We start from the raw sequence: 15,007 nt of genomic DNA on the forward strand, positions 1-15,007 counted from the left end.
GATTGATGCTTATTTTTTGAAGGATGGATTTACAAAATGTCCATATGAGCATACGCTATTTATTAAGATTGGTCATGGTGGAAAATTGCTTCTAGTGTGTTTGTACGTGGATGATCTTATCTTCACAGGGAATGATAGTGTCATGATTGACACATTTAATAAATCTATTATGGAGGAATTTGACATGACTGATCTTGGGTTGATGCATTATTTTCTGGTCATTGAGGTAAATCAATCTGAAGCTGGAATTTTTCTATCTCAAAAGAAATATGTTGAAGAGATTTTAGAAAAATTCCAGATGACGCATTGCAATTCGGTAACCACACCAACTGAGGTTGGATTGAAGTTGTCGAAGGATCCTGATGGAAGAAAGGTAAATAGCACCTTCTATAAGCAAATCGTGGGGAGTTTAATGTATTTAACAGCTACAAGGCCAGATATCATGCATCCTGTAAGCCTTATTAGCAGGTACATGGAGAATCCAACTGAAAAACATTTGCAAGCTGCAAAGCGAATTCTTCGCTACTTGAGAGGGACTGCAACTTTTGGGTTATTCTATAAGAAGGGAGAAAAATCAGAGTTGATTGGTTTCACTAATAGCGATTACGCTGGTGATATGGATGATCGAAAAAGCACTTCTGGTTATGTATTTATGCTTGGTTCGGGGGCTGTCTCATGGTGTTCGAAGAAGCAGCCGATTGTTACTCTGTCAACAACTGAAGCTGAGTTTGTGGCTGCCACCTCTAGCGCTTGTCAAGCTATTTGGTTAAGGAAGATTCTTGGAGAGCTTCAATTTAAACAGGAAGATGCAACTACAATCTATTGTGACAACAGCTCAGCCATTAAACTCTCAAAGGATCCAGTTCTACATGGGATGAGCAAACACATAGATGTGAAGTATCATTTCCTAAGGGATCTCATGAAAGATAAAGTGATTGAACTTGTTTTTTGCAGGAGTGAAGATCAGCTTGCTGATTTGTTCACCAAGCCTCTCAAATTATCTGCATATCAGAAGCTAAGAAAGCTTCTTGGTGTTTGTTCGTTGGAAGCTGCAGGTTAAGGGAGGGCTGGATTTAGTCCTTTTAAACTGATTGTTTGCAACATCAGTTTAAGGGAGGGTGTTGAATTAGTCAAAGTATTTGTTTGTTTTTAAATAAAGCCTAGTTGGTTGTCCTAGTTTATAGGAATCTGTTGCTGCACGTTTGTTGCCGCACACACGTTCAGGATAGTGGGTAGATAGTTCAGCATAGTGGGTCAATTGTTGTGGCTATTTTTCTGGGTTTTTCTGTTTGTGTATGGCCTATCTAAAAGGCTAAGTTGTTATTCAATTATGACGTATGAATGCAGAAAGCATTTCTCACGCGAGTACACTCTCTTCTCTTTGACTCTCTTTTCTGTGTTTTTTCCTTGTGCTTGCAAAGCACAGCCAGCTTCTGCATTTTTTTCTGTAACATGGGGGAGGCCTCGGTGAAGAACAGTATGAAGAAGAGGATATTCTGGGTAGAAGGCACGAAGGAGGAAAGGAAGACCAGAAAAGACAAAAGAGAAAAAAGAAACAAAAAAAAGGAAAGAAAAAAAAAAGAAAAGAGAGAAAATAGGAAAAGAAAAAAAAATCAGAAAAGAAATAGGAAAAAGATCCCGAGCGGGTCAGAGAGAGTCGGGTCAGGTGTCGGGCGGATCGGGTCAAGGGACCCGGTCCGGAATCTTTATTTTATTAATAAAAATATAAAAAAATATTTTAAAATTAAAAAATTCGAAAATGTTTAGTAGTAAAAAAAATTAAAAAGTCTGAAAAACATTAAAAAAATGCAGAAAATTCAAAAATTCAAAAAAAATTCAAAAAATTTCGAAAAATAAAAACGTTATTTGGGATTTGGAATTGGTTTTTCTTGCCCTTTTGTGTGATTGGTATCTTGTTTGATTACATGTTGCTTGATTCACACACTTTGAAATGCTCGTTTAATTTAACCTCGTATGTGGTTGATTATGCATGTTGGGTTCATGTGTTGATTGTTGATTTCCTTAGCTTGGTTAGGGATGGAATTTTGAGATTCCCAATTAGTGTGAACATGTTAGGCGGTGATTGAATAAGGTTAGGTACCGAAAGGATATTAGTTGGTCAATTAGTGTAATCAAGTTCCCGTACCCATTGAGTCTCTGGTTCGTAGAAGTGAAACATTTCTCCCGTGCTTTACTTGGGTGTCTGATCGACTTACCAAAAACTGATTAGTGGCGATTCCTAGATGAAATTGATTCCCCTGTTAATAACTCAAAATCTATGTCGCGAATTGGTGTAGGCTTGGGAGAGCTCGAACTAGGTTTAAACTTAGTAATTCATTAGCCAAATCCCTTAGGCGGCGAGCGCCGGTTTGGGGAGGTCGCGACAATATTTTATCTAATTCTGGATAAAAAAAAAAGATGATCCAACATTTGGCAGTCAATGCATTTGTCTCCTTCTGTACCACAGTATCAAGACTCCTGCGAGCTTGTCCTCACAGAATCCCATCTTTTACCCTCCCCTCCTAGTCTAGGAATTTATCTTAGTGAAGTTAATGCCAAGCAAAATTTGTTCTCTTCTTTTCTTTTTATTTCTAACTCATAGTAAACTGCACAACTGAAGCAAATGACTCAAACAAACCTGATTGCTCCGCCGAGACCGACAGAGATCATGTAGACCATCCAACAAGTGTTGAGGCTGCAAAATTGAAGGTATGAACGTAGTTCTAAACTTCTCATTCCACGAAAATACAAATTCTTTCAATTCATACCTAATTGATAACACAGACGTCTCTAGTTTCGTATTTGGCAGAAGACCCGATAGACGAACGACCAGCTCGAAGGACCAGTACTCGAAACTGCGAAAGAAAGTAAATCAAGAGACAAGTAATGTGAGTAAACTAGTTCAACGCTAGGACTCTCACTTCTGAAATAGGGGACTTAGATTAATACAGTCTGACCAACTATCATCAAAACGCTTCAAAAAAACCAAACAGCTACTAATCTTTTCTTTTGATCATAAATTTTGGCATCGCATTAGCAAACATAAGCACAAATAGGTACTCACCAAATCATAACTGCTGAAGGAACAGCAAGCTTGACGAAGCTAACAAGGTCAAGCAAGGCCTCTCTTGTGAAACCGGTCCAAGTTTTGATACAAGCTGGAGAGAGCTTCACGTAAATCGCCAACAGAATCACATTGTTCCAATTCGAAATCGTGTTCGCCAAAGCAGCTCCTCTTATTCCTAGTCCAAACTTAAAGATGAAGACCCAACAGACGACTATGTGAAGAGAAGCAATAACCAGAGAGCTCATCATCATCGGTAGAACGTTATTTTGCGTCTGCAAGAACCTGTTCAGACATTGGAGGAGGCCATACGCGAATAGACTTGGGATCATCCAACGGTTGAAAGTTCCCGCTTCCCTGGAAATCTCCAAGTTTTGGCCAAAAGCTACGAGAATGTCGGAGGTGTAGAGCCATATTAAGGTGGTAGAACCAGAAGATGAGAGGCGGATTAGACTTGAGAGGCAGCATTTGTTATCTTTGGTAAGATTAAAAACGAGCGTTTAAAACATGGATCCGATTCATCGATTCCCAGGGAAATGAATCGCATAATACTAGTTTCACTTTTTTAAGAATCGGGAAGTAACCGCAGGATCTGATCCTATAATCAGATCAATTCGGTTTCCGGTTTTATTCTAAATCCATGCACACTTCGGAGAAATTGACAAGTCGACATGAAGTCTCCCCTCAAATTGATACGTCCCAATACGACATTTCCTGTCAAAACCACGAGATGCGTTCGGCGTCGTTGACTCATGGTGTTGCATCCGTCCACGCCTTCGAGAGTACAGAAAAGGACAATGCCAGCTAGATCCATGCGAGAAAATCTTAGGTGGCTCTGGTGATTCCACCGTGGAGAAATCACAACTCTAAGATGACGACACCCTCTCTCTCTCTTCATTAATTGCCGTCACCTACTCTGTCCTTCTCCCGCTCGTGTTCCCCCCTCTCTCTTCTCTGTTCTTCCTCACAGGCTGCACGAAAGGCCTCTAACATTTTCTCTCTCTTTTACAAATTTCTCCCCCTCCCATGAGCGAGCCCGCCGGTCCCGAGCTCAGATCCGCCGCTTCCGGCACGTCGCCTCCGCCTCCGCCGTCGCCTCCAGGAGCCACTCCCTCAAGCCGTGAGCCCGCCGGTCGCATCCCGAGCTCAGATCCGCGCCTCCACCACGTCACCTCCAGTATCCAGCCCGCCGGTCGCAGCTGCTGTGAGTGTTAGAAACCCAAAGGTTAAGACTAATATTATTAAGGCAATGGGATGCTTCAGTGTAGGTTGCTTGGTCTAATGCTCGTTGTCTTCGTTTGCGCCTATATATATGTTCTATGGTATGGAACTTTGCACATTTTTATTCCATCGAGAGTGAGTTCAGAAATAACTGGTAATAATGACAGGTTTTAGAAGTTTCTGTTCGACTTTGATTTTCAGTTTGACTTCAACTTGCAGGTCACGGTAGGAGGATTGAATTCAAAAGTTCACTCGAGAAAGATCTCGTTCCAAGAGAATTCGTGCAGCAAAAGTCTAGTCAATTTGCTAAAATCTAAGCAAGAATTTCAATACGGTGGGTATCCCCATGGAGAATTTCAACTCGTGAAGAAATGACACCGTCAGCAAATGCATTGACATAGTTTGTGACTGGGAGATTTGTTCGTGTATTTTAGAGCCGAATGCAGAACTCAGAATTCAGTTCGCTTGCCTGTATTCATAATAATGACATTGAACTCATAGGATGTTGCCCAATTGCTCAGGAAAGTTTTTGTTCTATCTGTTAACAGTTTAATTTTGGCGCCTTCAACATTGCTCTCGCTACTGAGAGTGTGCATCCAAAGCTTGGTTGCCTGAAAAGCTGTGTAAAAGATTTTCACCATATCCGGATGACAATCATAGTCAGAAAACAGAAGTTCGAGAGAACAATGCCACTTTTAACTAATTGATGTTATGATCTACTGTTGATTCTACAAATTAACCATAACCTGCACATATCTGAGATGTCCGACTTGGCCACCAGTTGTAAGTTTGGTGAGACTGAACTATATGAAACATACTTGATCCTGCCATGTTCTATTACTATTCCGAATCTAGTCATCTCAGCCTCACAAATGTTCTACTATTGCCCAATGTTATATCTCCTTAATTTTGGTGCGGCCATAACATTCACTGTTTTCACGCACCGGAAATTGTCATGCATCCAAGTTCTGCATTGGGCATAGACATGGCTTCTCAAGCTTCTGTTATTGACAAATTTTGAAGAAGAAACCTTCGAAAAACGAGATGGGCTTCCTGCGGCAAATCACTTTTTTAAGGCTTTCAATTTTCGCAGGATGTTGAACACCAGCAAAATGAGCTGTTCTGGCAGTACTAACACTACAAAAAAACAAGAGTTTTCCAACGAAATTTCCAACGAAAAATTCGTCAAAATTCGTTGGAAAACGAATTTCCAACGAATTTTGCGATGAAAAAAAATTCGTTGGTAATTAGTCATCGCAAATTTTTCCGACAAAAAATTTAAATTTTCGTTGGTAATTTGCAACGAAATTTTTTCGTTGGAAAAATTTCGTTGGAAAAATTCTTTGGAAAAATTCGTGGGAAACATTCGTTGGAAAGTTCGTTGGAAAATTCGTTAGTAATAATTCGTTGGAAAAAACGTGGCAAAATTCGTTGGTAATTTCCAACGAAATTAGTGACGAAAAAAAATTTGAATTTTCGTTGGTAATTTCCGACGAAAATTAATTCGTGGCAAATTTCGTCGCTAAAAATCATTGGAAAAATTCGTTGCAAAAATCGTTGGAAATCCGCGAAATTTTCCGACAAAAAAATACAATTCTTGTTGGTAATTTCCGACGAAAAACAAGTTCGTTGGAAATCTCGAATTTTTCGGAAAAACAATTTTTTTTTTACTTTCCAACGAAAAAAAGATTCGTTGGAAATCGCGAATTTTTGCGACAAATAATTTTCGGTGATAATTTCCAACGAAAAAAAAAAATTCGTTGGAAATCCCGCATTTTTCCGACAAACAATTTTCGTTGGTAATTTCCGACGAAAACAAAATTCGTTGGAAATCCCTCCTATTTCCGACAAACAATTTTCGTTGTTAATTTCCAACCAAAAAAAAAATTCGTTGGAAATCCCCAATTTTTCCGACAAAAAAATTTTGTTGGTAATTTCCGACGAAAAAAAATTCGTTGGAAATCCCTCATATTTCGGACAAGAAATTACAATTTTCGTTTTTAATTTCCAACGAAAAAAAAAATTCGTTGGAAAACCCGAAATTTTCCGACAAAAAAATACAATTCTCGTTGTTAATTTCCGACGAATAAAAAAATTCGTTGGAAATCCCCAATTTTTCCGACAAAAACTTTTCTTTGGTAATTTCCGACGAAAAAAAATTCGTTGGAAATCCCGAATATTTCCGACAAAAAAATTTTCGTTGTTAATTTCCGACGAATAAAAAAATTCGTTGGAAATCCCCAATTTTTCCGACAAAAAATTTTCGTTGGTAATTTCCGACGAAAAAAATTCGTTGGAAATTCCTCATATTTCCGACAAGAAATTACAATTTTCGATTTTAATTTCCAACGAAAAAAAAAATTCGTTGGAAATCCCGCATTTTTCAGACAAACAATTTTTGTTGGTAATTTCCGACAAAAAAAAAATTCGTTGGAAATCCCGAATATTTCCGATAAGAAATTACAATTTTCGTTTTTAATTTCCAACGAAAAAATAATTCGTTGGAAATCGCGAATTTTTCCGACAAACAATTTTTGTTCTTAATTTCCCACGAAAAAATCATTCGTTGGTAATTTCCGACGAAAAAACAATTCGTTGGAAATCCCGAATATTTCCGATAAGAAATTACAATTTTCGTTTTTAATTTCCAACGAAAAAAAAATTCGTTGGAAATCCCGAATTTTTCCGACAAACAATCTTCGTTGGTAGTTTCCGACGAAAAAAAAATTCGTTGGAAATTTCGAATATTTCCCACACGAAATTACAATTTTCGTTTTTAATTTCCAACGAAAAAAAAACTCGTTGGAAATCCCGAATTTTTCCGATAAACATTCTTCGTTGGTAGTTTCCGACGAAAAAAACATTCGTTGGAAATTTCGAATATTTCCCACACGAAATTACAATTTTCGTTTTTAATTTCCAACGAAAAAAAAATTCGTTGGAAATTGCGAACTTTTCCGACAAACAATTTTCGTTGGTAATTTCCGGCGAAAAAAAAATTCGTTGGAAATCGGGAATTTTTCTCACAAACAATTTTCGTGTTAATTTCCAACGAAAAAAAAATTCGTTGGAAATCTCGAATTTTTCCGACAAACGAATTTTCGTTGGTAATTTCCGACAAAAACAAAATTCGTTGGAAATTTCGAATATTTCCCACAATAAATTACAATTTTCGTTGTTAATTTCCGACGAAAAAAAAATTCGTTGGAAATCGCAATTTTTTCCAACAAAAAATAGCAAGTTTCGTTGGTAATTTCCGACGAAAATTTAATTCGTTGGAAAAATAATATATAAATTCATCCTTATTCGTTGCAAAAAATCGTGGGAAATCCGCGAAATTTTCATCCAAAAAATTAAAATTTTCGTTGGTAATTTCCAACGAAAACAACATTTGTGGGAAAATACGTTGCAAAATTTGACGCTAATTATTCGATGCAAAAATCGTTGGAAATTCGATTTTTTTCCATCAAAAAAATTCAATTTTCGTTGGTAATTTGCAACGAAAGCTATTCGTGACAAAATTCGTCGCTAAGTTTGCGATGAATTTTGTTTAGCGACAATTTCGATTTTAAATCTAATTATTATCAATATTAATTTTTTTTTGGTAAGAAAGCAATATTAATTTCTACAATGCATAAGTTGCAAAGTCTCATATGATGATATTCGATTTTCAATCTCATAATACGAAGAGGCAGCTAAGCACTAATGAACATCAGGTAATACATTCAAAATATTGAAAGAACGCGGGACAACCATAAAAACATTGGCAGTTTTGGTACTCGAGAATGAACTAGGAATGACTGACAATAAAATCATCAGCATCATCATCATCATCATCATCATCACCATCACCATTCGCCGCATCATTTTGTGGCTCAGCATTATGCCCATCATCAATTGGATTAATATGAGGTAGAGGAGGAACCTCATTGCGATCGATGTCGAGATGTCGCATGACAATTTGCATTTGTTGTTGCATCACCCTTATTTGTTCGTCCTTCCGTCCAAGTAAATACTTCATTTCTTCGTCCTTCCGACAAGCAATCGTCTTGAGTTGGCTCAATTCTTGGGTTATATGCTCCTCATGTCGTGTCCTCCTTGAAACAGCTGCATTGGAGGATGAAGTTGCACCAACCTTCGATTTGTACATCCTTGACAAGGATCCCATCCCAAATATTTTTCCTCCTTTCATCCCAGTGCCTCCACCCATAATGCCATACTGTCAACCGATGGCTCAGACACAGCACGACCATCACCACCATCACCACCACCATCACCACCATCACCACCACCACCATCACCACCATCACCACCAGCAGTGCTCATTAAAAGTTCATCATATTTTTCCTATATTAACATTATAGATGGAAATAAAATAAATTCATATATATTACCATAAATATTAAAACATTCATGATTTTCATTCTAGTTTCCTATAAGTCCGAACTATAACCTTACATACCTTAATAGCTTTTGCTCGAGCGCCAGTCCATGTCTTATCTTTTTTTTGGAATGTGCGTTCAAATGTAGCTGTAAAAGTGGGTTCCGTCCCCAATTCATCTCGCCTACAAAATATAAACATAAATGACTAATCATTACATTAAATGCACCGACATGTATAAACAGACTTACCATTCTTCTTTTATGCTCCCGATGCTTGATAGAGCCCCCAAAGATATGTGGCGACCAGACCGTCACTAGAACTAGAAGCTCGATTCTTCTTGTTCTGTTCACCCCTTAGCTTATACTTCTCAGTTTCCCAAGTTCTTGTAATTTCCGTCCAATTGTCAGTTGTAAAAAAGGTCGGCTTTTCATTTTTTCTCTTTGCTCTATTTATCACATATCGCATGTGATCACCGATTTTCTTCTTGAAAATTCTTTTAACCTCATCCTCTTCCATTTCATCCCACGTGAACTTACGCTACAATTAATAGAAAAACAACTGAAAATTATCCACTAGGGTCACATGTCACATATCCATTACAATGTACCAGACAATTCGTGACAAAATTCATTATTGACCATCAGTATGCTACACCGAACTTAGTTTGTGAAGAAAGACAACACTAACCTTAAACTCATTCCACCACAAAGTCTTTACTTCGGAGCGCCTGCTAAAAGTAATAAACTGGCCCATCCAATGGTTATTGACTATTTTATTCGGTTCCCTCACAACATGCGTAGAATCCGTGAATCTGAAAACATGTTATAACAATACGGACAATGAGACAATGAAGCATATGGATAATTCGCAACATGAACAATTTTATTTACATCGATAATTTATATATACGTAAAAAAATGAAGTACTTACGAATCTCCACATGGGCATATAATGAATCGGGTATCTTCTTCATCATTCGAGTGTTGCACTGAAGAAGAAAGTGGAACCGAAGGAGATCGAACCGGAGATGGAACTGAAGTAAATTCAGTTCGCATGTCCCGAGATTCTACCCTAATATGTTGTTGAGGGTCGAAGGATGGGCCAATGTGTTCGTGTTGTCCATGAACATGTTGTGGTTGAGGGTTACATAAAAGGGCAGGGGAAGAGGACAGGGTCGGGGACGAGGACGAGCCAGCGGAAGGGGCTAATCTTCTTTGCGAACCCGAACCACGCAGGAGACCTCCACGTTTAAACTGACAAGTAGGAAGGTTAGACAAATATATTTAAAAATATAAACATATATTAGGGACTGAAAATGACATTAGCCATTTTGCTTACCATTTTGTTTAATAGAGCAATAAATAAACTCGACAAAATGAAACAAACCGACTATCGCCTCTGATAAATAGCAATCTTTGGTCCACGTTGAAACAACCTATTAAAATTTGGACCACATCAGATTCCACGAAAAATAAAATGAAGCATATTAAATGTGCAGAACGAATTACAACAAGTATCAACTCTGATGCCACATTTATGCAAATTTATGCCCCAAATATGTTATTTCGCACAGTTCTAGTACAGACCTAAAAAAAAGATCACAAATTACGTTCAATAAGTAAATTTGCCACAAATGCAACACATTAATTTGTTCCCTCTATAAGCATCGTTTTACCAAATTTTATATGTTAACACAAAAATCATTAAAAAAAACGACAACCGTGTCGAAATCATAGCCGCGAGCCCCCCCATCCGGCGAGGTCGCCCGACACCACCCTCCAACGACCCCCCCCTCCGGCGAGCTGGCCGGCGACCCCCCCCTCTGGCGAGCTCACCGGTGACCGGCCCCCGCACGGCCAGCGACCCCTCCGGCGAGCTGGTCGGCGACCCCCACGGCCGCTGGCGGCGCGACCCCCACCCCCCACACGGTGGGCGGCGAACCCCTCACGGCCGGCTTGCCGGCGACCCCCACGGACGGTGGCCGGCGAACCCCCCTCACGGCCCGGTGGCAACCCCCCCACGGCCGGTGGCCGGCGAACCCCCTCACGGTCGGCTCGCGGCTACCCCCAACGGCCCGGTGGGCGGCGAACCCCCTCACGGTCGGCTCGCCGGCGACCCCCGGCCGCGGCCGGCTCGCGGCTACCCCCAACGCGGCCAGTGGGCGGCGAACCCCCTCACTGTCGGCTCGCGCGGCCCCCCGGCCCGCGGCCCGGCTCGCGGCGACCCCCCACCCACGGCCGGTCGCCCGCGACCCCCCCGGCCATGGCCGGTCGCCGCGACCCCCCCCCCCACACGGCCGGCTCGCGGCGACAACCCCTCCGGCCCCCTCGGCTACGACCCACGGCCTCCGGCCATCTCGGCCGCCACCCCCCACTGACCAACTCCGCCGCGACCCCCTCCCCCGGCCAAGTCCGCCGCGACCCCCGCCACCCCCTCACGGCCGCGTCACCATTTTATTCACACAATATATAGTTTAGAGTTACCTACCGGGCTGGGCGAAGTCGACGGCGACGTGGACGACGAAGGCGGCGACGGCGAGGAGGACGGCGACGAGGACGGCTCTTAGGAGATTCGTGGCGATATTGTTCTTGCAACAAAAGTGGAGTCTCGGCGAAAATAGACTAAGTGCAAAATTTTCAACGAATTTTAAATTCGTGGGAAATTTCCAACGAATGTGAAATTCGTGGGAAATTTCCAACAAATGTAAAATTCATGGGAAATTTCCCGCGAATTTTTTCAATTCGTTGCAAATTTTCACGAATTTTTAGAAATTTCCCACTAATTTGAATTTCGTGGGAAATTTTGGTGGGAAATTTCCAACGAATTTGAATTTCGTTGGAAATTTCCAACGAATTTTCCAAAAATTGTACCCGTTTGCGGGAAAATTGGTGGAAAATTTCCAACGAATTTGTAATTCGTTGGAAATTCGTACGATTTTAAAATATTTCGATGTAATTGGAGGCAAATTTCCAACGAATTTTAATTCGTTGGAAATGTCCCACGAAATTTCCAACGAAATTGAAGTTAGTGGGAAATTTCCGAAAATTTGAAATTCGTGAGAAAATTCGTGGAAAATTTCCCACGAATTTCAATTTTGTGGGAAATTTCCAACGACTTTGGACGTCGTTGGAAATTTCCTACGGTTTCTCCCACAAATTTCATATTCGTGGCAAAATATTTGCTTATATATTTTTCTGCGGGAAAATTATTTTGAGATTTCCAACGAATTTATAATTCATTGGAACATTTTCCCACGAATTTATAATTCGTTGGAAATTTTTCCAACAAAATGGAAATTGGTTGGAAATCTTTCCAACAAAATGCAAATTCGTTGGAAATGTTTCCAACGAATTGGGATGTCGTTGGAAACTTTTCCAACGAAAATATAATTCGTTGGAAATTTTTCCAACGAATGAAAATTCGTTGGAAAATTTTTCAACGAAATTAAAATTCGTTGGAAATTTTTCCAATGAAATATAAAGTCGTTGGAAATTTTTCCAACGAAATACTATGTCGTTGGAAATGTTTTCCAACGAATGCAAATTCGTTGGAATTTTTTCCAACAAATGAAAATTCGTTGGAAATGTTTCCAACGAAATTCAAATTCGTTGGAAATGTTTCCAACGAATCTGGATTTCGTTGGAAATGTTTTCCAACGAATGCAAATTCGTTGGAATTTTTTCCAACAAATGAAAATTCGTTGGAAATGTTTCCAACGAATTTTCATTTCGTTGGAAATTTTTCCAACGAAATGCAATGTCGTTGGAAATTTCCAACGACATTGCATTTCGTTGGAAATTTTTCCAACGAAGTGCAAATTCGTTGGAAATTTTTCCAGCGAAATGCAAATTCGTTGCAAAATTCTAATATTTTTCCCTACTATTTTAATTCTGTGGCGAAATCTAAGGCTAATTAGTCATGATTCTAATTATAACAACGACGACGACAACAACAATAACAAAAATTTATGAGAAAAAAAATTACATGTCGCAATAATAATAACAATTGCACATAAATAGTGAAAAGTATCAAAAATCATATTCTTCATCTTCATCTTTATCTGCACTTTCATCTGCAGCTTCGTCTTCGTCTTCATCTTCGTCTTCATCTACTTCATGCGCATCATCTTCATCATCTGTCTCATAATCAAGTTCTGTACCAACTTCAAAATTTGATTCGCGAATTTCAGTTGGATCCACATCGATCATCGCTCCACATGGATCTCGTAAAGTTGGAATGGTATATTCATCAGTTTCAACCGTGTGACGAACTTTCTCTTGTTGATATGCTGTGTCCTTCCAGTGTTCCTCGATTTTTTTCCGTGCTTTGGTTTTACATACAGCCCACCAATCGGCTTTGTCACGTTTCAAACTAGGATATGATGCATAATATACTTGAATTGCTTGTTGTGCTAAGACAAATGGTTCATATTTCATATATCTTTTCTTGTGATTTACTTCAACCAAATTAAACTTCGTATGCACATTCATTCCTTTGACGGGGTCGAACCATATGCACTTAAATAACACAACCCGCAAAATTAATGGTCCATGGTACTCTATCTCTACGATTTCATCCAACAACCCATAAAAATCATCTTTCGAACTGCCACCATTGGATGACTGAACACACACACCACTATTCATTGTGGCTTTTCCCATTCCATATGTTCGAGTGTGAAAATTGTACCCGTTTATGAAATATGCTGGCCAAGTTCGTACTCTGGACTTTGGACCCCACGCCAGATGATATAGCAATCCTTGCTCTGTCGCATGATCATGATTACTGTGAACCTAAGGTCACATACATAATGTCAATAATATATATTTTAATATATGATGTATAAAAAATTCGAATAACTTGCATTTCTTCCACATACAACTTACATATGTTGTGAACCATGTTGCAAATTGTTCCTGGCACAAACGGTCGAACTCATTCGGTGGTAGTCCAAACATTGAATTTTGGAAAATCCTATTAACAAATACCATTTATATATTAGCAAATGTTTGACACACAATACATATACTTACAAATGTACACTTACTTGAAGTATGGCTCAACTTCTGGACAGTTCAGTAAAATATATGTATGGGCTGCCTACTTTTCTTCACCTGTTAAGTACCGAAACTTACTTGCGCCGCTTGGTCGACTCAAATAATTGAAAATAGAGAATGATTTGCAATTGGGATCAATGGGGCCCTCATCATTTCTTCCTGCTCTCCGCCTCTTGCACTGCACGTGCGGCTCAAAATAGTATGATGCAAATGTTGTCACTTCTTCCACAATATATGCATTACAAATTGAAGCTTCGACACATGCCTTATTCTTCACTTTTTTCTTCAAATGATATAAGAACCTAGTTGCAATACAAAAAAATTTATCGGAACATAATATATAATGAAGTACTTTAAAATTTATTTAACAAAAAACTTACCTCTCAAATGGATACATCCATCGAAATTGGACGGGACCTGCAACTTTGGCCTCATAAGGCAAGTGAACTAAGAGATGCTCCATTGAATCAAAGAACGATGGAGGAAATATCCTTTCTAAGTTGCAAAGAATAATTGGAATATCTCTCTCTAGTTTCTCCATATGTGATGCTTTCAACGCTGTTGAGCAAATATCGTGCAGGAAATTACTTAACTCTGTAATGGCGCCCCAAACAAAGTTTGGTAAAAGTTCCTTGAAGGCTATTGGAATTAGTCTTTCCATAAATACGTGACAATTATGACTCTTCAGACCTATCAACTTGCATTCATTCAAATCAACGCATCTCCCTAGATTCGAAGCATATCCATCAGGAAATCACACCGATTTCAACCATTGACAAACGACCCGTCTCTGCTCCTTGTCCAATGTATAAACCGCTTTTGGTTTTGGTCCCGCCGCTTGCATCCACATCTAGTGTTGGCCGATCGCAAATATCCCTCATATCTTTTCTTGCGTTCAAGTTGTCTTTTGTTTTTCCAAGTGACATCCATCACGTATTTATGACATTATCGAAAACGTTCTTTCTATGTGCATGACGTCAAGATTATGATGAATAAGATGGGCCTTCCAATATGGTAGATCCCAAAATATACTGCGCTTAGTCCATTTATGTGTACTTCCGTACCCAATAGTTGTGCCGTGATGGTTTTCAACAACCGTTGGAAACTCCTGCACTCGCTCCCAAATTTGATCACCGGTCAACCTCAATGGTGGATGTGTTCTTTCGATCCTATTCTTGATAAACTCTTTTTTATTCCTTCTGAATGTATGCTTTAGCGGCAAAAATTGCCTATGACAGTCAAAATAGCTGGCCTTCTTACAGTGCTTTAATCTGAATGACT

The 15,007-nt window shown here is 39.4% G+C and overlaps 2 protein-coding genes and 1 long non-coding RNA gene across 3 annotated transcripts; 2 read left to right on the forward strand and 1 right to left on the reverse strand.

The window, feature by feature from the left end:
* The first annotated feature begins 298 nt into the window (after positions 1-298).
* LOC130137707 (secreted RxLR effector protein 161-like) lies at positions 299-1,060 on the forward strand. Its single transcript, XM_056309638.1, has one exon. The coding sequence runs from the start codon at positions 299-301 to the stop codon at positions 1,058-1,060; it is 762 nt and encodes a 253-aa protein (XP_056165613.1).
* A 1,409-nt stretch (positions 1,061-2,469) lies between these two features.
* LOC115668942 (protein DETOXIFICATION 16-like) lies at positions 2,470-3,473 on the reverse strand. Its single transcript, XM_056309639.1, has 4 exons — positions 3,065-3,473; positions 2,769-2,855; positions 2,639-2,695; positions 2,470-2,527 (listed from the first exon to the last, which is right to left on the reverse strand). The coding sequence occupies exons 1-4, from the start codon at positions 3,394-3,396 to the stop codon at positions 2,470-2,472; spliced, it is 534 nt and encodes a 177-aa protein (XP_056165614.1). The 5' UTR covers positions 3,397-3,473.
* A 526-nt stretch (positions 3,474-3,999) lies between these two features.
* LOC115668943 (uncharacterized) lies at positions 4,000-5,036 on the forward strand. The gene is made up of 2 exons (XR_004004259.2): positions 4,000-4,289; positions 4,505-5,036. It is a non-coding gene; the product is annotated as an uncharacterized LOC115668943 (long non-coding RNA).
* The last annotated feature ends 9,971 nt before the right edge of the window (positions 5,037-15,007 follow it).

This window comes from Syzygium oleosum, unplaced genomic scaffold (genome assembly GCF_021117445.2).
Source record: "Syzygium oleosum isolate NSW1041296 unplaced genomic scaffold, Sole_v2.1 Sole_v2.03, whole genome shotgun sequence".
NCBI classification, from domain to species: Eukaryota; Viridiplantae; Streptophyta; class Magnoliopsida; order Myrtales; family Myrtaceae; genus Syzygium; species Syzygium oleosum.